General features: G+C 31.9%; 1 protein-coding gene across 5 annotated transcripts in view; it reads left to right on the plus strand.

The window, feature by feature from the left end:
- Window positions 1-23,535, plus strand: part of Usp15 (ubiquitin specific peptidase 15) — a 108,847-nt gene that overhangs the window by 22,021 nt on the left and 63,291 nt on the right. For 4 of the 5 annotated variants that reach the window (XR_007108277.1, XM_047549060.1, XM_047549061.1 and 1 more), the window contains exons 3-6: window positions 5,836-5,966; window positions 10,794-10,920; window positions 16,536-16,681; window positions 21,875-21,936. Coding sequence is in view for 4 of the 5 variants with exons in the window: in XM_047549060.1 (XP_047405016.1) it covers window positions 5,836-5,966; window positions 10,794-10,920; window positions 16,536-16,681; window positions 21,875-21,936 (466 nt within the window). In the remaining variant the exon portion in view is untranslated. Of the gene's footprint in view, window positions 1-5,835; window positions 5,967-9,996; window positions 10,092-10,793; window positions 10,921-16,535; window positions 16,682-21,874; window positions 21,937-23,535 lie in introns of those variants that run through there. The other variant, XM_047549057.1, reaches the window with a different exon arrangement.

Genomic DNA, 23,535 nt, shown 5'->3' on the forward strand with positions numbered 1-23,535 from the left:
AATAAATTAACAAATTAGAACTCTCTTTATATTGTAGATTTGACCTAATAAGCTCAGATTATTCTATTATAATTAGTTATTATGTGTTATGAAAAATTTTGTTATTAATGGTGTAAGGGTTTATTATTGCTAAAGCCTTGAAATGAAGAACGTAAATTTTAAAGCACAGTGTTATTTAATGTTTCTGGGAAATTATATGTATCACATGTGTTTTTCCTAAAGGATAGGAAACATTTTTTTTAAAGTTGGGAGCACCAATATCTGTTTACGTTCCTGGAATTTTGCATTATTCTTCTATCACCCTCACCACTTGCCAGCCTCTCTGTATCACATAGAGGGAATGAAACAAATACCAGAACTTTCATTTCTGGCCAAAATGAAGAACAGGGATCAAACTTACTCCTCTCCTTGAAATAAATTAAACTCTGACAAAAATAAATGAGATAGTGGTTCTCAGAACACTGGTTATCAGGCACCTAAAAACAGTGACCCCAGAGAGACAGGAAAACAAGGTGAGTTGTCTGATTACTTTCAACCTTCTGTATTGAAAGTGTTTCCAAGATGCAGTACAGAAAGGAGAAACCCATTCAGACTCTCACAGTATCCCTTAGTTGAGGAGACAAAATTTGAATCTAGGAAGACCAGGGAAGAATGAACAGCTGTGAGAGAGAGACCTAGAGATCGTCAGAAGATCTGTCTTGAGTCTTTTAACTGACAATTGATCTGCATATGTGTGTAAGGAAGCTGTTAAAACCAGGGAAAGAGCCATCCAAATGAATCTGAGGGAACACTCAGTCAGAACTTAGGACCATAAATAATTGGTGTTCCCATCAGCCAGTGAAAAACCTCATAATTCAAAGGTAGACTACTGAGAACAGTTTTATCTTTACAATTGGATGAAATTAATTCTCTTGCACTGCTAAACTGAAAGCATCAAGCTATTTCTGAGTAACTTTACTGAATTTTTGGACAAAGGAATATTTGTGGTAATACAAACGTATCCACATATAATATAATATATACCAAATATTTCCTAGTGTGCAAAGAAGCAGGAAAATATGACCCACAGTGAGGTGAAATATCCATCTAAAAAAAACCATCTCCCTCCAAAAAGTGACAAAAGTTGACAAAGAACAGAAGAGACAAATGCAAACAGATAACAGAGGTGATAGATTTAAACCAAACTGTGAATGATCACACTAATTGTAAACAACTTAAAAAAAGGTAGGGACTATAAGATTAGGTTAAAATGTTTAAAACCTAAAAGAGAAAAAAGTCAGAAAAAAAAAAGTACTATGCTGTGGAAAGCAAGATTCAAAGATTGACCTCTGACAGCTCTCTTGTATAATCCTCTGCCCTTTGACTGGATGGAACCTGTGAATTCCCATGATTATAAGGCAGAGGGGAGATTAAATTTTTTCTGGCTAGTGGCAGAAGTAATTAAATTCAAAGCCAAAAAAAAAAAAAGATCCAATGCATCATTGTTCTGTGGGAACAGAGACTTAAGCAAGGAAATGGTGATCTCAGATATGCAACCATGAGTAAATGAATATGAAGAGGAGTGAGTGACATCAGTAATATAGTAGAATAGGAAGTTCTATCCCCTGTTCCCCTACAGAAACCCTGACTTAATAGTGGTATTTGGACCACAATACCTTTGTGGGAAGACCAGATCCAGTTAAGTTACAATACTCCAGATGAGCATAAAACTGGGAACACAAATACATTGAAACAGGTAAGGTATAATTCTGTTTTATCTACATCAACTCCTCCTCCACAGCTTAGAACTAGAGAGACTGTCTTAGTACAGGACTTCTCCCTTTGAGTTTAAAAAAAAAAAAAAAACAGAGAGCCTGGGTTTAACGTCCCACTCTTCAGTGTGTTGCCCAAGGCTGTTAACAAAAGAAAAGGTGTGTGTGGTTGCTGCTGCAGGTGGACTCTGGAAGGTTGAGAGAAGGCTGAGAACCTGAGTCTTTTCCCAAGAGAGAGGAGTGGAGCATCCTGCCTTTCAGTGCAGTAGCTCAGGGCTGGTATCCTATGCCTGACTGACCTGGCATAGTTTGGATTCTAGAAGTTAGGAACAAAGCAAAAGGGGTCAGTAACTTGCTTCAGGTGCAACAGCTCTACAATGTTGGGAAAATTCGCAGAACCTTCCCTGGAGATTATCCCCTAGGGAAGAGGAGTGAAGTGTGCCTTTGGTGTTCTGGCCCTGCAGTATGATAGTCAGTTAGGAAGAGAGTATGATCTCTTAGAATAAAAAGAAACCAGTGCATCCCTATAATTAGGAATCTACATGCACTGGTACAGAAAAGACATATCCATAGAAAAAGTCCTTATTGATGCCTCAATATATTTCCCTGTCAGAGGTAGTCTATGGAGCCAGGAACTAGTGGTTGTTTTTTTAGTTATACAGACACCAAATGCAGAACTACAGGGAATACAAAGAATCAGGGAAACTGGTTGTGGTGGCACAAACTTGTAATCCCAGTGACTCTGGAGACTGAGGCAGGAGGATTACAAGTTCAAATCCGACCTCAGCAATTTAGCAAGGTCCTCAGGACTTAGTGAGACCGTCTCAAAAAAAAAAAAAAAAAAAAAATTTTAAAAAGGGCTGAGGATGTGATTCAGTGCTTAAGGAACCCTGGGTTCATTTCCTCATAACCACCCCGCACCCCTGCTGCCAAGAAAACAAAAAAAGAAAAAGAATCGGAAAAACATGACAGAAAGAAAAAAAGTAAATTTCCAGAAATGGAGATCTGCCTGACAGAATCCAAAGCAGTTGTCTTGAAGAAGTTCAGTGATTTACAGAAAACATAAACAAATAAACAAAATTAGGAAATTGAAAATATCAACAAAGAAATAGAAAACATAAAGAAGAACCAAACTAATTGTAAAACTGAACAATATAATAACTGAAAATATTCAATAGAGTTCTTCAAAGGCAGACTTCATCCAATAGAAAAATAGGCAAACTTGAAGACAAATTACCTGAAATTATTCTACCAGAAAAACAAAAGAATGGAAAAGGTAAAGAAATCTTACAGAATTTATAGGACACTTCAAGCAAACCAATATGTGCATTGTGGCAGATTCTGGAGGAAGAAAAGAGAAAGAATCAGACAACTTATTTAAATAAGTGACCCAAACTTCCCAAATCTGGAAAGGAAAATGGACATCCTCTTAAATCCCAAAGAAAAATTGAATAACACTGGTAATCAACTTGACTGAGTTGACATTTATAGAACATGCCACTGGAAAATAGAATAAAAGTTCTTTTCAGGTATATATGCAGAATATTTACCAAGATAAACTGTATTCTGGGCCATAAAACCTATCTCAGTAAAGTTAAAAGCATTCAAATCATACAAAATTTATGTTCTCTTACCACAATGGAATAATACTCACTTTGAAGAAAACTCAAAGCCCAGTGGGAAAGGTAGGCAAATGATTCAAACAAATGCTGTACCAAAGAAGATACAAAGTTTTCAAAAAGCACATGCAAAGATGCTCAGCCTCATTATTATTAAAGAAATGAAAGTTAAAACCACAATAAGGAGGACTGAAGATATAGCTCAGTAGTAGAGTGCCTGCCCAGCATGCATGAGTCCCTGGGTTTGGTCCCCAGCATCACAAAACAAACAAAACCACAGTGAGATACACTACACATGTATCAATATAGCTAGAATTTAAAAGACTGACACTTAACAAATGTTGAAAACAATGCAGAACAAGTGAAATTCCAAGTTAAACACACATTTACTGTAGTACACATTCATTCTACTTCAGGCATATACCCAAGAGAAATTAAAGCATTTATCTGTATGAAAAGTTGTACATGAATGTTCACACAGTGTTACTTGTAATAAAAAAAAATTGCGAACAGTTCATATGCCCATCAACACATGATTGGATAAACAAATGATAACATATCTGTATAATGAAATCCTACTCAGCAATTAGAAAACAATGAACTGTTGACAGGTAAACATATGAATGATCTCAAAATAATAATAACTTGACAAAAAGCAAAAACAGGACTTAATATTTTTATATATGATTCTAGAAAATGCAAGTTAGTCTTAGTTGCAAAAAAGATCAGTGTTCTTAGGGCAAGATTGTGGGACCTGGATGGGCAGGAAGAAGAAATGACAAGGATCCCCAAGGAAACTTTTGGAGGTGAGAGATTTTTCATTGTTTTACTAGAGGTGATGATTTCATACTTACTTTGTTATGTCAAAACTTATCAAAGTATGATTTAAATATATAGTTTACTGTATTGCAATTGTTTATCAGTATACAGACGAAGTAAATATCATTTCTATATTTAGTTCATGTTCTTCCCTAAAAATAAATGAATTATTTTATTCTATTAGATATAAATTACTATTTAGATTCTGGCATAATTTTAAAACTTTTTCTGTTTTTTTCAAGGCAGTATATTGTAATGCTAGGTCAATGGGTGTTACAGTAAACAAATTCATGTTTGAATTGAGTCTTTGCAGTGTGTGATTTTTGTCATCCCTGAGTCTATATCCCTGGATCTATTTACTAATTAAAATGGAGATATCTTCTTCATAGTGTTACTTTGAAAATTAACTGAGATAACATGGTTTTCTAGAAGAAAATATAGTATCTGTAATATCATATAATTAACTTGGGTAAGTTACTCAATATTCCTGAATATATATTATAATCTTTAATAGAGATGTCTATCTTATAGGGCTGTTTGGAAATTGAATGAGATAATTCCATTATGAGGAGTAGTATGTCTCATAGTACGTAATGCTTAGTGAGAGTGTATTTCTTGTACCTTCAGAGAGTTTCTGGAAATGTATTATAAAATCTTTTCATCAACAATTAACAAAAAAGAAGATTAAATAAAAACTAGCTAAAAATTAATACTTGATTTACATCTGCTATTGAAATTCATATTATAAGATTCAGAGTTTTCTCAAAGTTTAGAACCTATGACCACAGATTGATCCTAAAAAGAATAAATAACATTCTGTTAACATCTTCAGCATTTTTCTTGCTTGCTGATTTATATAACTAGACCTTTTTAGGTCTAATACATTCTCTTTGAAATGCTGCCAAGACCAGGTTTGCCCCCCGTATCTCTTAATTAAGACTAATTCAGAATTAGAAAATCTCCTTTAGGTTAGCTAAAACCCAGTGAACTTTTTCTGTACTTCAAAAATTCAAAGGACTAATTAAAAAATGAGTCCCAGATTAGGACTGTGAGGTAGCTATGACTCAGAAAGTTGCTTCTAGATTTGGCTACCTTGCATTAAATTTTATGGTTTAACTAGAAAATTGAAAGTAGATCACAACTTTGAAACCACGTGTGAATAACTCACCATTTTAGATCTTGGGAGAAATCTGGATCATGAGCCTTCTGGAATAATGAGATGGCTAACAAGAAACCTCTTTGCGATTTCTATTATGGTTCATAGCCCATTGTCTCAGAATCATTGTGAAAGGTTTTTTACTTGTTTCTGAATTTACTACATTAGCTGATTATAGAATGAACCATTTAGGGGATCGCCGATACTCAAAATATTCTTCTTTCAGGTATCTTAGCTAAAAATTATGTCAGTAGGTTTTATGAACCTAATGAATGAAAAATTACATTTTTAGAAAACTGACTAATCGTACACATTGAAAACTTTTTAAGCAACAGTGGAATTTGAACTGTTCCAGAACTTTTTTTGGAGTGCATTTTTTAAATACTTAAAAGTAAGTCTTCATGAGTTTAAATAATGTATGTTTAATCAAAATACTTAGGGTAATATATTATTGCTTTGATTATGTATTGAGTTTATTTTTCTTTTGCAGATGGTGATGCCCAGTCACTTAAGGAACATCTTATTGATGAACTGGATTACATACTGTTGCCAACTGAGGGCTGGAATAAACTTGTCAGCTGGTACACATTGATGGAAGGTCAGGAGCCAATAGCACGAAAGGTACATCTGAGAATAACTGAATTTAATTATTAGTTTTAAGTAATTCACATTTTACACTGGAAAAAAAAGATCAGCAAAATGTTAGTCTACATTGTATTAAAAAAATATTAACAATAACAGCTAACACATACAGAAGGTTTAATATATGCTAGTCACTGTTCTAAGGACATTACATTATTAGTAAATAATCATTATGGAAAACTATAAGTAAGTAATATTCCCATTTTACAGGTGAGGTAATGAAGACCAAAAGTTAGAAGAGGCCAGGGTAGAAAGTATAGGAACTTAGGCAGCCTATTTTCTTTTTTGATTTAAAAAATTAGAAAATAAGAAACTAAAAGTTAAGAAATATTTTTTTGCAAAATGAAAATCTTTCAATTTGAAAATGTAGATTTTTTTCATAAATTTTTTTAAAATGTTATTTTTTTGGGGGGGGGGTGTACTGGCAATTGAATCCAGAGGTGCTTAATCACTGAGACACATTCTCAGTGCTTAGGGCCTTGCTAAATCACTGAGGTTGGCTTTGAACTTGGGATCCTCCTGCCTCAGCCTCCTGAGCCTCTGGGATTATAGGCATGTACCACCATACCCAGTTTCATATCTTTATTTTAAATTTTCAGTTATAATCTAGAAATATTAAAAACGACCAATTTTCCTTTTTTTGGAACTAAAGAGAGTTATGAAAGTGAGGTTATTTCTGTATTAGAGTACCAAATAAGATAAATTAGCTAACCTTACATTAGTATTGATAATTTATATAAATAGAGATTAGTCTAGGTGCTTTATCATTCCTGGAGAATAGAAAGATAGCCTATTTAGCTGTGAAACATTCTAAAAGAACTTATTTCCCAGGATAAAGGAAGATATGTGTCCAAAATATCTTCACTAGATAGCCTAACAATTTCATTGCCATTGCTCTTTTTTATTCTTATTTTTTTGGAGTGTTAAGAGTAGACGTCTTTGACCATTACTCTTTAAAAGAGGCCTTACTGAGAGTTCTTAAAATTTCTCTGATAAGCAAATTAAGGCGGGGGGGGGCATGAAAAGTTGACATAAGTAAAAAGAAAAAAATTTGAGAAGTCTGTTAGAAGACCCTACATTTATTTTTAACTAAGTATGGAATTTCCCTGAACCTGTAAAATAGTTTTCAAACTTAAATATGCACAAAACTGCCTGAGTCCTTATTAAAGATACATCTTGCTCCAAAATTAAATCACTAGATGTGGAAATTGGCATTTTTGCTATCCCCCATGTGATTGAGGCAGGTGGAATTCACTTGAAGCAAAATAGACTGCCCATAGAGAGTATAAAGTTCAACTTGGAATTTTACAGTGATTACTTGAAGACTCTGGAGTTGGTAATAGCCTTAGTTTTAATGCAGAAACAAAGTTAAACATCTTCTCAGGCCTCAAATAATCTCTAAAATGTTTCACTCACAGGTTTAGACACTTAGTTTTAAAAACAAGCTAATATGAAAACAGATATAAGCAAGAAATACACTAGGGCCAAAATCCAAGAAAAACCACAGGCAATAGAAGCAGACCCACAGGGAATCCAATTATTGGAGTTATTAGAAACTTTAAAATAACTATATATAATATGCTCAAAAAGTAATAGCCATAATTGAAAAGTAACGCAAAACTAACAACCAAATACAGTTCTAAAACTGATAATATGAAAAATAATGGATTTAATATTTGGATATTATGCTAAATAAATGAGAATTTGTAGACTGAATGATAATGTCAGTGGAAAATACACAGTCTAGAAATTAGGCAAAAGAATGGAAAATACAGAAAAAAAGTGAAGAATACATAGAATACAGTGAATAAGTTTAACCTACATATATGCATATAATTAAAATTTTAGAAGGAGAGGAAAGAAAACGAGTGGGTAGAACTAATTCCTGAGAACACAATAGCTATGAGTTTTCCTAAACTGAGAAAGATATCATTTATAGATTCAAGAAATGCTGTGAATCCAACCTGAGAGAATATTAACAAAACCCAATATAAAATGTTAAAAAAGAAAAAAATAGTTCCTAACAGTAGCAACTCCAGAATATAATTCTATGATTATGGAAAGAATCATTTAGAAATGAAAGCGAAAGAAGCCATTTTCGGACAAATAAAAACTGATAGAATTTGTTACCTGCAGACTTGTACTAAAGGAAATTCAAAATAGTCTTCAGGATGAAAGGAAAGGTATTCCACATGAAGACTTGGAGATATAAGAAAAAAAATGTAGACTGACAAAAATAAATAAATATTGTGAATAAATCTTAGTATGGACTGTTTAAAACATTAATTTATTATAAGGTTGAATATATGTATATAATTAAACTATTTAAAAATATTATCATTTAACTTACAACAGCTTCTGAAATGACCCCCTGTATTCTCCAGTTCCTCATATCCACATCTTTGAATTTCCTTCCACGATGTACCATGTTTGTGTGATCAGTAGAATATAGCAGAACTAATGGTATATTACTTCCAGAGTAGGTTATGAAAGACTCTACAGCTTACATCTTGAGTGTGCATGCACTTTAGTTCTCTTTCTCGTATCTCACTTGGGGGAATTCAACTGCATATGACAAGGTCACTGAGACAGCCTATGAAGAGTACCACATGGTGAATAACTGACATCTGTACTAATAAAGAGGAAGGAGGCCTAACCAGTAATCTTGGAAGTGTATTGGATTGTCTGGGCCTAGTTGAGTTTTCAGATGATTAAAGCCCTACCCCACAGTTTTACAACAACCTCATGAGAGATCCCAAACCAGGTCAATCTGCTCCCAGATTCTTGACCGTCATGAGAGAGGTCAAGAGACAATGTTGCTGAATTAAGCTAAGTCTCAAGGCACTTTTTTATGCAGCAAGGGATAACTGATACTGATTTTGGTACCTGGAAGTAGGGTGCTGACATAACAAAAATTGAAATGTGATGGCTTTGAACTTGAGCAGTGGGTAGAAGCTGTATGACTTTAAGAATATTAATGAAAGCCTAAAGGGCCTTCAATAAACTGTCACAATTTTAGACTCTAAACATTGAACCCAGGGGCTCTCTACCACTGAGCTACATCCCCAGCCCTAAATTTTTATTTTGAGATAGGGTCTCACTAAGTTCCCCTGGCTGGCCTTGAACTTGGCAACCTCCTGCTTCAAATTCTTGAGTTGCTGAATTATAAATATGAACCACCATACCTGGCTGTTTTTATAGATTTTACAATGACTTTCTGACAATTTAGTTACCATATTCTTTTTGTGTGTGTGTGTGTGTGTGTGTGTGCGGTGCTGGGGATTGAACCCAAGGCCTCGTGCTTGCAAGGCAAGCACTCTACCAACTGAGCTATCTCCCCAACCACCCACCATATTCTTTCCAGAAAAATATCCTATTAGAATTCTGAAAATTAATTCTCAAATAAAAACAAACAAACAAAAACCTGTGCTTATTTGGAAAATGTATTCCTCAATGTAACTCACAGTGAGTTTTCTTATTTTTTATTTGTCTTATCCTGATTCTCCCCTTTATTCTTATATCAATGAGACCTGCAGTTTACCTCAGTTTTAGCAATCCACTGATGATTAGTAATATTTTAAGATTCAGTTATTGAGTCCCAGAGCCAAAATTTGTTTGATAAGAGTATTTGATTCCTAACTTTTTTCTTTTTAAATGTGGCTACCAGTAATCTTGTAAAATTAAATGTCTTGAATTTTAAGACAAATCTTATTAAGAATTATAACTTACTGATTTTATAAAATGAATTAAGTTCATTAACAGGGAGAAGTGTAGCCTGTAACCTGTTGTAGAAATTTGTAACATGATTAAGAGAATTTATATGACAAAGTATAAAAATTCATATTAGATTATACTGTGAATAATAGCTAAGCTCTTTTAATTTTTTGAACTGAAACAATTTCCTTGCAAGTAAAAAGTGAGTTTGTAAGTCACATTGAATTGATGTAAGCTTGTGAGTACATAGTCATTTTGGAGCCTCCCTTTCGCCATATTTGTCTAATGTATCACATATCAGGCCTATTACTATTTTCAGAAACAGTATTCATGACTGAAATCCTACAGTTAACCTTTAGAAGATCAAAAGGAATTATACTTATTTAAAAGGTGACCCTAATATATAAATATTTTCTCTTTTTATACTTTATTGCTTGCATGCTTAACAGGTTTGTTTCTTAAAAATCAATTGCATAGAATTACTAAATATGCATGTAAAGGTCAGGCAGAGTCATTTTGGAATGAAACTAACATATCAGTTACAGAGCAATAGCGGAGTATTTTGGCAGCAGTAATTTGGAGTTACCATTTTAAAATATTTATTTTAACATACGGAGTGATAATACAGCATTTGTTCAAATTGTATAAAACTTTTTAAAGGCTTTCTTTTTGGGGATTACTATTAAAGCTAGATGTATATTTGTAGCTCTAATCAGAGCTGCATTTGTATACTAATTATGTATTACATAGAGAAAAAATATACACATAGTAATTTTGGGTAAACTTTCCAATCATAAAGACTGAATGTATTCACTGTTTATAGTATACCAATATACTTATATATCAGAAGACTGCCTTTCCAAACTCTCAGTGTTTTAAATTATGATTATTCATATTCTGTTAAAATTTCCAAAAGTGTTTTTTTAATTTTCAGCTATACAGTATCTTTCATTTTATATTGACAAGTTTTAATAGCTAATTGATTTCCATTAGAGGTCTGCAGTTTTTTTCTGAAGCCTCTTTAGAGAAATGTATTGCTTTGAGATTGAAATATATTGATATAGGTGAAACTGATTTGTACCATTTTTTTAGGTGGTTGAACAGGGTATGTTTGTAAAGCACTGCAAAGTAGAAGTATACCTCACAGAACTGAAGCTCTGTGAAAACGGAAACATGAACAATGTTGTAACTCGAAGATTTAGCAAAGCTGACACAATAGGTAATGCAAGATCCTTTCTCCTTTTTAAACCATTACTATTAGATATTTAGTTATAATTCTCTTTATTATTTCTTACTCTGTTTTCTATTTGTTAAATGAGGTTAACATTTGTGTCACTTTGCCTTAAAAAATCGTTTAGTTATTGTTTTAATTTAGCACTTAAAAATATGTCTCTTACAAAATATAAATTGTTAGAACTTTAAATAAAAACTTGCTTAAATAAAATTTGGTTAATTAGCATTGAAAATGGCCATTGTCTCTATTTCCTTTTTTCTCTATTTTGCATTCTAAATACAATAAGTAGTTAAAGCAGCAAGCTTAGCATTGTTATGACAGATTGATTTTTTTGTTGTTTATAAATAACTTAGGGAATCATATTTGCAAATATCACTGGATCTAATTTCTCTCTGTATCTTTGTATACTTTTATAAATATATTTAAAATTTACAAAAATTTTCATTCTACTTAAAGACATGTTTTATTTTAAAATCAAGAATATATTGAATAAAATTTTAAAAATAAATTGTGAATTTCATAAAAATCACAGTACTTTGATAAAATACAAGTCAAAATAAATACAAAAAATGGTTATTTAATTGCAAATAATGACTTTATAAAACAAGATTAGTGGTAATAACATTGATCTTTTTGGAAAATGTAAATAGTAGAGAAGGACACTTGACATGAAGAACTCAGCATGGAAGAGAGATTAGCAAATTTATGAATTATAACACTGAATAAGATTACCTTATTTGAACCCATCATTAAGAACACAGATTAAAGTAATTAAGGGCTGGGGACATAGACTCAGTAGTAGAGTGCTTGCCTAGCTGATGAGGTCAACAGTTCATTTGGCTTTTACCACTTTCAATTTCACAGCAGGAAAATATTTTAACCTATATTTTTATGAAATGATAACAGTCTTCAAAACATTAATTTGATGTTTTCACCAAATAAAATATTATATCATGAATTCCTTATTCTCCCATTTTTATTTAGCTGAAACATTTATAAGTTCAAAATTGAATTTCAGTAAGTTCATTATAATTATTATGGATAAATTATTTCACATTTTGAGTTTCCAGATTTGTAGAACATATTCAAGAAAATAAAACATTACTACATGCTAAAAACTAGATGTTTTCAATATGTGAAAATTGTTAATTGTGTTAATCTGTGCACAGTCAGAATCTGTAAGTCTTTGTAATAAAATTAGTCTGTTAAAATTAATTCAGAGACTGATCTCTGCAATTTTCAGCCAATTGGAATATAAATGAGACACTGTCTCTTAAATTAGTTGATGAAGTTTTCTAGATACTTTTAAAGTTTGATGTTTTCTTCTCTCCTTCATTTTAATAAGAAAAGTGTATGTAAATATGAAACCATCTAAATACTTTAAGAGGAAAATTAGAAACATGAAACCATTAGAAATCTTATTTAGATAATTAGTTTACTTAATGTTTTTATTCACGAAAATCAGTAACTGGTTTAGCAAGCATTGTGGAGTTCTTATGTTAAGTACCAAGTAAGAATTTGTCAGGGAGAAATGTAATTTGTAAAGGAACTCTGCTCCAAAAAGTTTATGATCTAGTTTAGATTTTAATCAGCAGTTTAAGTATTCTACTTTTTAAAATGCTGCATATGTTTGATATATACCTTACAATTGTATATGAACTGAAATTTTCTGTAGTTACAAATACTGATTCTGTTAGATCAGTGTTTTTCCAATCGGCAGTTATTGCTTTGGTGTCTTTTTAGACAGTTTTGTGAGTAAATAGAATTGAATGAAAAATATTAGAATAAAATATCAATGCATATGTATTAGAATAAAATATCAATGCATATGTATATCTGCTGAGTTATAGTTTCTTACTGTAGGTCTTAGTTTAAAAAGTTTTGCAAAAATTAATCAGACATTTTAGAGGCTTCACAGTTATTATACAACATAACAGCTGTTGAACACTTAGTATGTTTTAGGCACTTTACAGGAATGCTTTTATTTTATACTTAACCATATAGCCTCGTCTTACAGATGATGATGCTTAGGCTTTCATCCTACTTCAGTTCACCCTGGTAGCAAATGGAAGAACCAGTTCTTAATTTCATGACCAGGACTCTTATCCCCAGATCTTCTTTCTTAACTGGTACCTTACACAGTTTGTGCATGACAAAATCATGTTCATTTTGGAGGTATTAATTGGATTGATTTTGCTTTCCTAAAGAGCATGAGTTTTGAAACAAAAAATCTGAATAATAAAAATGGATGTGGAGTTTTCTGTTTCTTAAAATCTTGATTGAAAATGATCAAAAAAGCCATGTTCTTGAAGTAGCTACTTATAATATAAACAGAAACTAAGAAATAAAATTTATGGTACACACCTGTAATCCCAGCTACTCAGGAGACTGAGTTAAGAAGACAAGTCCAAGGCTAACCTCCACAATTTGGTGAGACCCCATCTCAAAAATAAAAAGGGATGGGGATGTAGCTCAGTGGTTGAGTGCCTCTGAGTTCATCCCCTAGTGCTACAAATTTACTTTTTAAAAAGATATCATTTTATGGCTTTTGTTATTACTAAGTTAAAATGTTCTGTTTTCATCTAATACTGACTATATTGATTTATTAGTAAAATGATAGGAGCCATGGGCAGGAACTAAATAATATGCCATATAAGGGTTTGTTAATAGTTGCCTTCAAATATTTTTCTTCCTAAATTGATATCTTTGGGTAGTGAACATGTTCTAATAAGATAATAAGATTAAATTTTTTATTACTTTAAGGCTAACCACTAAAAGCAGAATTTTTGTTCTAAAACTTTCTGAAAAATACTTTGTAAAATATATTAATAAAATTGGTTGACACTCTTATTAAATATTCCTACTAGAAATGTGTGTCATAACGAATTTATTTCTATTACCTGTATTTTTTCTTTCTGTATCTTTTCATTAACTGGTTAATAGGATTCAGTTAATATATGGGGGAAAAATGCTCTCAATCCCTGGAAATTCTCAGCCGCAGTGATCTTGACCTGTACTCAACCTCAGCCTCCTGTTCCCACAGTTACATCCTAGACTGTCATATGTAACAGTACTTGCCCATCTCAGTTTCAATATCTTGCTTTATGGTCTGTTTTCTCTCATTCTCTCTTTAGCCAGTCACATTAGTGTTACCACTCCCTAGACAGTCCTTATATCATGATCTCTGATGACCTTTCTATTTCTAAGTTCAGTGGTAATTTAGGAGTCTCCCATCTTCTTAACCTGCCAGCCAGCAAAATTTACCACAGTAAACTATTTTCTCTTTCTCCCTAGCTGCATCTTGTGAGAGTCCTTTGTAAAAGATCATCTTCATATGGTCTCAAAGTATCAGTGTCTCCTTGCTAAGTACTTGGGTTTCCTCTCTTTCTCTTTTGATTCATCAATTTTTTCAGTATCTTTTAAATTTGTATGTCTTACTCCAAATTCTCCCTAATTCCAATTTCGTTCTCTTCAGACCTTTACTTGGTATATCAGTAATACCCTTAAGATAATTATCATGCATAAAGTGAAACTCTCCACCTTCACTCAAAAGTCTGCTGCCCAGTCATTCTTCCCCATCTCAGTAATGGCCACTTCTTCTAGTTGCTCAGGTCAAGTACGTTGGTATCATTCTGATTCCTTTATTTTTCACCCTCAAATCTTTCGTAGTCCATTCTCTGTTTCATCACGTAAATCTAAACACTGCTTCCATTTCTACCACCTCATTTCGTGTTACTTCCGTAGCCTTGTCTCCCATCCTTGAAACCCCTGCAGTCTATCCTAAAAGTGAACATTAGAATATCAGTCCTATCATTCCACTTCTTTCTCTAAAGCTCCTCCGTGACTTTCTTTCTTAGAATGAAATTAAAATTCTCTCATAGCCCACAAAATTCTATATAAGGTACAGAAGTACCTTCAGATTTCATTTCTATCTCACTCATTATACCTCAGCCAATTTCATATGTCTCGCTATTCTAAGACATGCTAAGCACATTCCCATCTCAAGGTCTTTGGATTGCTATTCCTTGGGCCGCTAATGTTCTTTATCTATGTAAAATTACATTACAAAACTTACGGAAGAGGAAATTTCCATGTATGAATATATAGTATGTATTATGTCCATAAGTATCTGTGTGTCATAATAGAAAAAAAATGTCAGGAAAAAGACATGTTAGAATGTTAACAGTGATTATTTCTTGGTAGATGTCAGTATTTTCTGTATTTTTGCAATGAACAAAAACTTTCTGCAGTCAGAACAAATGTATTCATTTTTATAGAAAGACAAAACTTCCCTTGGCTTCTTCCTTTCCCCTTAGAGGATTAAGGGGAACATAATATTCTGTTTCTTGATCTGAGTTCTATTTATACAGGTGTGTCACTTTGGGAACTTATCACAAAATACTGATGATTAATGCATTTTTCTTATACATTTCTACTTTAATAAGAACAGAAAGAAAAATACAGAAAGATAGAAAGCAAGACTGATCATTTATTTTGTCATTATTTAAATTTCTGGTTAATGTGCTTTATGTTTTGTGATGCACTGCAAGATTTACTACAGATTTAATACCCTATTAAAATTTCATTGATTACAAGAAAATTACCAAACTTTAGCTGCTAAGTAGAACATAAATAGAATATAACCTAAACGTTGGAATAAATTTATGTAGAATACTGTATAGCTTTTTAAATTTCTTAAAAGAACATACATTATGAAGTTGAGTATTTTACAAATAATGTTTTTCCCAAAACTAACCAACTATTCTAAAATTTATTCTGTATTTCTTCATGAGAAACTAATTTATTCAAATTTTCTTGAGTCTGTTAGGCAAGTTATTGACCAGAGTTGGCTATAATAATATTGTCCAATATTTCTTTCTGATATTTCAATATCTTAAAGATTCATTTAACTAGGTACTGAAACAATTACATTTCTCCTCTCAAATAGAGATAATCTTGTATCTTATTTTATAAAAATTAAGCTACTAGTGTTTAAAAAAATGCTCAAAAAGATAATTGATTTAGAATAAGGAAAATGTAGTTTTACCTTGAATACAAGAAATTTTGACAAATACACACGTCCCATCAAGCAAGGGACATTCCATTTTATTTTGTGTCCATGTGATCTAGTTAGCAATTCAAACTGTTATATTGTGTAGTATAAATTATTCTTAAACTTTTTATGTAGTAAATCAGTTGTATCTTTTAATCATACTTTAATTTCTCATTTGTACTTATCCAAAGAAAGTATGTTGATTTTTTTAAATTAATCAAAAGTTCAATTTATCTTGTATAACCAATTATATTTTAGTGTTGTGCAAATGAACTTTTTTACTTTTTGAGGTTTTATAGTCTTCAAGTATTCATAATTAATTTTTTCCCTAAAGGTCACAACAAAAATAACAAAATGTTTTAAGAGTTTTTTGTTTGGGTTTTGTTTGTTGTTTTTTTGTTCATTTTGTTTTTGTTTTAGTATTTCTCATGTTCATCTTTCTTGCTATTATTTTAAACTTAGATCTTTTATTCAGGTAAGCATCTAGCTCTTCATGATACATTTTAAAAATTTATTTTGTTTACATATCTTTCCTTCTTAAATCTAGACACAATTGAAAAGGAAATAAGAAAAATCTTCAATATTCCAGATGAAAAGGAGACCAGATTGTGGAACAAATACATGAGTAATACATTTGAACCGCTGAATAAACCAGACAGCACCATTCAGGATGCTGGCTTATACCAAGGACAGGTATTGTTTAGCAATAATGTTTATTTTAAACATATTACACATGAAACTTTTTTGAATTCACAAACTTCAATGAATATCCTGTTATATATAGTGTGTTCTACTGTCTCTGACTTCTAACTGTTCTCATCTCTGCCCATGCTGGTCAGTAACTATAATTTCTGATTCCCTCCTAGAACTTGTGGATAATCTACTTGTTAAGAAGAAATTTTTATTTTTAAAAAGCAGCTAATATTATAAATTGGGTCAGCAGGCTTCCTGTGAAGATCAAATAATAAATATTTTAGTTTCTACAGGTGATAAAGTCTCTATACCTGCCCTTGTAATTTCTTGAAAGCAGCCATAACTGATATATAAACAAGTGTGTATGACTGTGTTACCATAAAACTATTTTTAGCAGCACAGCCAACTTAGTGGACTATACTTTGCCAACCCTTACTACTAGCAGGTATCATCTCCCAATTTGGTCTTTCTTTAACCAAGAAATGAATGTATTGAAAGCTTAAGATTTTGATACCTCTCCTGGCTCCTTAATGACTAGAAAGTCCAGAAATTTTAGCCCAGTCATGGTTTAACCTCTTATCTAGTCTTCCAGCTTCTTTAGATTATATTTGTCTTGTGCTTTTTATTATAGCAATACCAAACTGATGTTTGAACACCCACTACTATACTTTTGCATACATAATTCATCTGCCTTATGTACCCTTCTTCCCATTCCCTGCATTCTTCCAGCAAAAAATGCCTTTTATCATCCAAATATTCATATTATCCATCCCATCCCATCATGTAGGCTCACCAGATCAGATTATTCATTCTTCAAATTCCAACTCAAATGTCATATCTTCTCTTTGGACTTTGTTCTATTTCTCAATATCCCCTGATTTTTTCTACTTTCAAGAAAAATTTCTCCTTCCATAATGATTTACAAATATGTCTTTTGTATTATTCATTAGGTACTTTAATTATATGTATAGTACACTTATTTAGACTGAGTTTCTTGTTTTGGTTGGATTGCGTATTTATACAAATTTTTAGTATTTAACATAGTGCCTGGTGATCCAATATATGGAAGTTTAGTTTTGTTCCATTTTATTTAAAAATTACTAGTAACATCAATAATATGTTACTGAGTTTTGAAAAAATTGAGACACACCAAGGGAAATTAGTTTTTAATAGAAAGCAGTGATTTTCAATCTTATTTTAGCCATGACATTTTAAGTAAAATCTTTAAAAATCCAATATGTAACAATTAAAAGAGAAATTATCTGATTGAAGCTGAAGTGAGGACATTGGAGCTCTACCAATTAACCTACACTCCCCTCCTTAGCTAGCCAATTCTTTCTGTTTTCCACAGATATAAACCTCTCCTTGTTTACCATTAGAATTTAAGGAGTATAATTTGACATTATATAGAATTATTTTTCTAAATCTTTCAAGTAATCCTATGCAATAGAATATTATTCTCCTCATCATATACATTAGAAAACTGAAGTTTAAAAATTCAACTCAAAGTGGATCAAGGAACTAGGCATTAGACCAGAGACTCTTAGCCTACTAGAATGAAGTGTAGGCCCAGCTCTCCATCATGTCAGCTTAGGAACCAACTTCTTCAATAAGACTCCTAAAACACAAGAAGTATTGGTGAGGATGTGGGGAAAATGTACACTCATACATTGCTGGTAGGACTGCAAATTGGTGCATCTGGAAAGCAGTATGGAGATTCCTCAGAAAACTTGGAATGGAACCACCATTAGACCCAGGTATTCCACTCCTTGGTATATATACCAAAAGGACTTAAAATCAGCATACTATAGTGACATAGTCACATCAGTGTGACTTAACTCACAATAGCTAAGCTATGGAACCAACTTAGGTGCCCTTCAGTAAATGAATGGATAAAGAAAATGTGGTACATACACACAATTGAATATTACTCAGCCATAAAAAAAGAATGAAATTATGGCATTTGCTGGTAAATGGATGGAACTGGAGACTATTATTCTAAGTGAAATAAGTCAGCCCCCAAAAACCAAAGGTCAAATATGCAGATGCTAGCACACAATAAGGGCAAAGAGGAAAACAGAAGTTCATTGGATTATTTAAAGGGGAAGAAAGGGAAGGGAAGGGGGATGAGAATAGGAAAAACAGTAGAATGAATTGGACATAACTTTCCTATGTTCATATATGAATATACCACCAGTGAAACTCCACATCATGTTCAACCACAAGAATGGGATCCTAATTAGAAAAAGTTATAATCTTAGAAGACACAAAGTCATACCAACATAAATACAGTTATCTCATACTAGACAAAAGTGCCATAAACATATATTGTAGAAAAGATAGCCTCTTCAACAAATGGTGCTGGGAAAACTGGAAATCCATATGTAGTAGAATGAAATTAAACCTCACCCTGTACAGAACTCAGCTGAAAGTGAATCAAGAAAACCTGGGCATTAAACCAGAGACTGTGCACCTACTAGGAGAAAAAGTAGGTCCAAATCTCCATCATGTCAGTTTAGGAACCAACTTCCTCAACAAAATTCCTAAAGTGCAGGAAATAAAATCAAGAACCATAATGGGATGGTATCAAACTAAAAAACTTCTTTACCACAAAGGAAACAATCAAGAACATGAACAGAGAGCCTACAGAATGGAAGAAAATTTTTAACTCTGGCACTTCAGATAGAGCATTAATTTCCAGGATATACAAAGAACTCAAAAAACTTAACACACATACACATAAATCAATAACAAAAATAACCCAAGAAACCAAAGTCATAATGTTCTTTCTGATATGTGGATGCTAACCCACAACAAAGGAGGGGAAGGGGAAGATGAGAAGTTCATTAGACTAGATAAAGGGGAATGAAGGGAAGGGGGAGATGAGAATAGAAAAGACAGTAGAATGAATCGGACATATCTTTTGTATCCTTTTATATGAATACACGACCAATGTAACTCCACATCATATACAACCACAATAATAGATCCTAACTGAAACAATTTACACTTATTCTATGTATGCATAATATGTCAAAATACTTTCTACTGTCATTATATCTAAAAAATAAAAAAGTCTAAAGAAGTTAAATAATTTGATATTCTTGCTATATAGGTCTACATTTATCAGGTTGAAGAATAGGAAAATAAATTCATTTAATAAGATTAAATATCTTTAAGGACTTTGGATTCTTGAGTAGAAATGTTTCAAAGAATATTCATTAAATATTCTAGATATTTTAGCGGTTCTTTTTTAAATTTATTTTTCTCCACCAGGTTGTTAAGATACAATATTAAAGTTCAATAAAATATAAGATTCAGGTACAAGTATCTTCATAGACAGGGCAGGAAAGTGCTGGAAAGAGCTCTTAGGAAAGTAAAGAGAGTACATCTAAAGATGGGTAGGATGAGGAGGGAGAAACTTTGGGGACCACCATGAGGACCCTGTTCTTAAATATGACGACAGTGTCAGATACTGTTTAACACCCCCACACCACCCCAACCCACAGGCAATTTATGAGAACAGGAGGGTTGATTAGCTTCCTCCTCCTCCCAGACCTACTCTCTATCTACTCTTCTCAGTTATGCCGTCCTGCTCAATTGCTGCCTTTGTCCTAGGCCCTATAGTGGAATATTCAAAAATCTAGCTTTTCCATCTGATTAGCAGCAGTTCTTTTCCGACTGGGATAAATGAACAAAACACTATCCTTCTTTTAATAAAATTGAAAGTATCCTCATTATAAAACAAGACAAAGGTATATTAAAAAGTTTGTCTCCCAAAAAGGGTAGACTTTCCCTTTTTCCCTTTTGTGTGTGTGCATTTTAAATTTTGAAATTTTCCTAAAGAGATCTTTAAGTTAGTTTTAATTACAAAAAATTTTATTCAGAAAGAATGATATAGAGACATTTTAATAAAGGAGTGAATTTTAATATTTCTGATGATGATCTTTTAACATTATTAACATCAGTGGCTGTAAAAACATGAAATTTTAAGCACCAATACTGTGAGAAATGAAGGTATTATGGCTAAACAATTCTAAATGTAAAATTTTGGAATTTCTGCAACTAAAATCTCGTTTTTTAACTGATATAAGTTTTCCAAATGACCATGTTTATGTGTATATTTACATGTTATGTGTCACTAAAGTTTCAAGTTGCCATAAAGAAAAACTTTATTCAGAAGTTATAAATCACTAAATCTATTGTATAAAACTTTAGAATATATAAAAACATACTGAAATAATAGTTTGAAAATTGAGGCAATGGCTAATCGTCTCTGGTAGATTGGGAGTGGAATATGACCAGAAGGGACCAGAATGGTAAGTGCACAACGCACTTGTTCTTTGTTATTTATTAGAAATACATCATACAAGTTTTTTGAATATGAGAAATTTTAGATTTTTTAAAAGACAACTTTAATATTTTAGCATGATCTTTCAACATGGGTCCATGAATTTTTTAATCAGTGTTTTATTCATTGCATGTATTCTGAAACAGGCTTACATTTGACATGGTTAGAATCAAATTGCCAATTTATATTAAAATTAAATTTTTCTTCTTGCCACAAACTCATCTATGTATCAAAAACTGGGAGACTCCTTTTTTAATCTAGAATATATAAGGAAGAATTTGGTGATGTGTAGATAACGTGGAGCTCTGCCTCATCCTTTCATTTTAGATGCAATTTTTATCTACCTAAAATGTGCTGCAACAGGGAACTTCAGTCTGATTCTCATAAATATGACTATTGTTTAAATATTAAAATATTATATAATTTACATAATGACACAGTAAATTATTATTAGCTAAGACCATACATCATGTTTAACAACTGTAACCACTGATTAAGTATCTGTTATCTGTAGTCTGTTATAAGCTATGAATACAAATAGAAAACATACCTCTTGAGTTTATATTCTGTTTATGTGGTTTAAACTTCCTTAAAGTTATAGAATCAATGATATTCTTTATTTGCCTTATTTTCTCACTGTCATTGCTGACTTCTACCTGAGGTCTTTTTAATCTCCTTTGCCCAGGTTTGGAATCAAAATGCAGATATCTCTTCACTTTGTCTGTTGTAGCCTTTAGATAATCACAATTATTTTAGTTCCTTAGTGTATTTAACTTATCTCTTAAACCTATTTTAACTTTAAGCATAATGGAAAAACACCCTTTATTGTGTCATATTTGCAGGTATTAGTGATAGAACAGAAAAATGAAGATGGAACCTGGCCAAGGGGTCCTTCTGCTCCTAAGTAAGTGCTTCCATTTCTTATGACTTACTGCATGATTTTGTTACCTTTGATTTCAGAATGAAATCTGGAACAATAGAAGAACTTAGTCGTATATTGCAGAAATACATTCTTTATTTTTTGTCATCTAATTTACAATTGAATTAAGATACTCCAATTTTAAAATCTTCCAATTCAGATCTCTTACAGTGTAAATGAGTATTATAAATTAAAAAATTCCATTGTCTAATATACTCAGATCTTTTGGTTTTCTCAAACTATTTTTGTGATTTTTTTTAAAAAGTATCTTAAGTTAGTACTTATCAAAATGAGTCTGATGTGAAAATACTGTTTTTATTTATTTAAATAAATGTTTTAGAATATAAAAACACAAGTAGAGATAGTGCCTAGAGTATTAAGAGATGCTTTTAATGGTAAATGAGGGAGGAATTAAAAATCTTTTTAAGTATTTTAGAATTATCTGATCCACACTCTATTATGAAAAACTCTTAAATCTGGTTATGTTTCAATATTTAGACTTTTAAAATCTTTGAAAAGTAATATGGTACATATGCCACCTATAATCGCAATGGAAAATCCAAAGGGGACACTCTGTATTCAAATGCGTTAATTTTACTTCAGCAAATATTCATGCCAATTGAGATAAGTGAGAATTATGAATAGCTTCATATCAGTTCAGTTCAGTTGCTGCAAATGAATTATGAAAAAATATTTGTTTCTGGAGCTTTTCAGTTTCACATTTTCTGATGAGGGATTATGACATTTTGAAACTCTTAAAATAATGATTTTTAACTAAATTACTAATTTAGTAGACGGTAGCACATCAAAGTTAAAATAAAAAGCCTGCTGCTTTAGTTTTTTCAAGACTAAAATGTACCTTCAGTAAGTGATCCTTTTTATCTTGCATCAAGTTTTTGATTTAAATTTGTCATAAGAAGTGCCTGTAGATATATTAATTACATGGAGATGATTTTTATTCTTACCCTGCTTAGTTGAACATAATGCAAGGGTAGAACTTAGTATAAAAGTAGAGCTTTTAATAAGGAGATATTAAAAGAATCTGAGTTGAATCATATATATTTCATAACTGAGAAAGATTTAGAAGATAATATTTTTATGAACATCTATTTTTGGTCTTTAGATCAGAACCATTGCTTTTTTAACTTAAATCACAGTATAGTTGCTATATCTTTAAATAATTTTTGATTTTACAAAACTGACTATAGATTAATACAAAAATATAATGAGCTCCAAAGATTGAGAAGTCTTTTCTACATAAAATCACTGATTTTCTGCTAGCTCAGTACCTTTATTGTTGGGTTCTTTTGGTTTTTTTTTTTATTGTTGTTGTTGTTGTTGTTGTTGTTATCCCTTTGAGACAAAGTCTTGCTATGTTGCCCAGATGGCCTTGATCTATTGGGCTCTAGCAATATTCTTGTCTCAGCTACTGAGATAGCTAGTATTATAGCATAGCAATACACCCAACTCAATATACTTTTATTTACACAGACAGCTATACTATTTACTTTGTGTAAAAGAAAAAACAGTTTCTAGTATAATATCTAACACACACATGCAGTAAATTGCCACAACCTGCAAGGT

Source organism: Sciurus carolinensis, chromosome 4, assembly GCF_902686445.1.
Source record: "Sciurus carolinensis chromosome 4, mSciCar1.2, whole genome shotgun sequence".
NCBI classification, from domain to species: domain Eukaryota; kingdom Metazoa; phylum Chordata; class Mammalia; order Rodentia; family Sciuridae; genus Sciurus; species Sciurus carolinensis.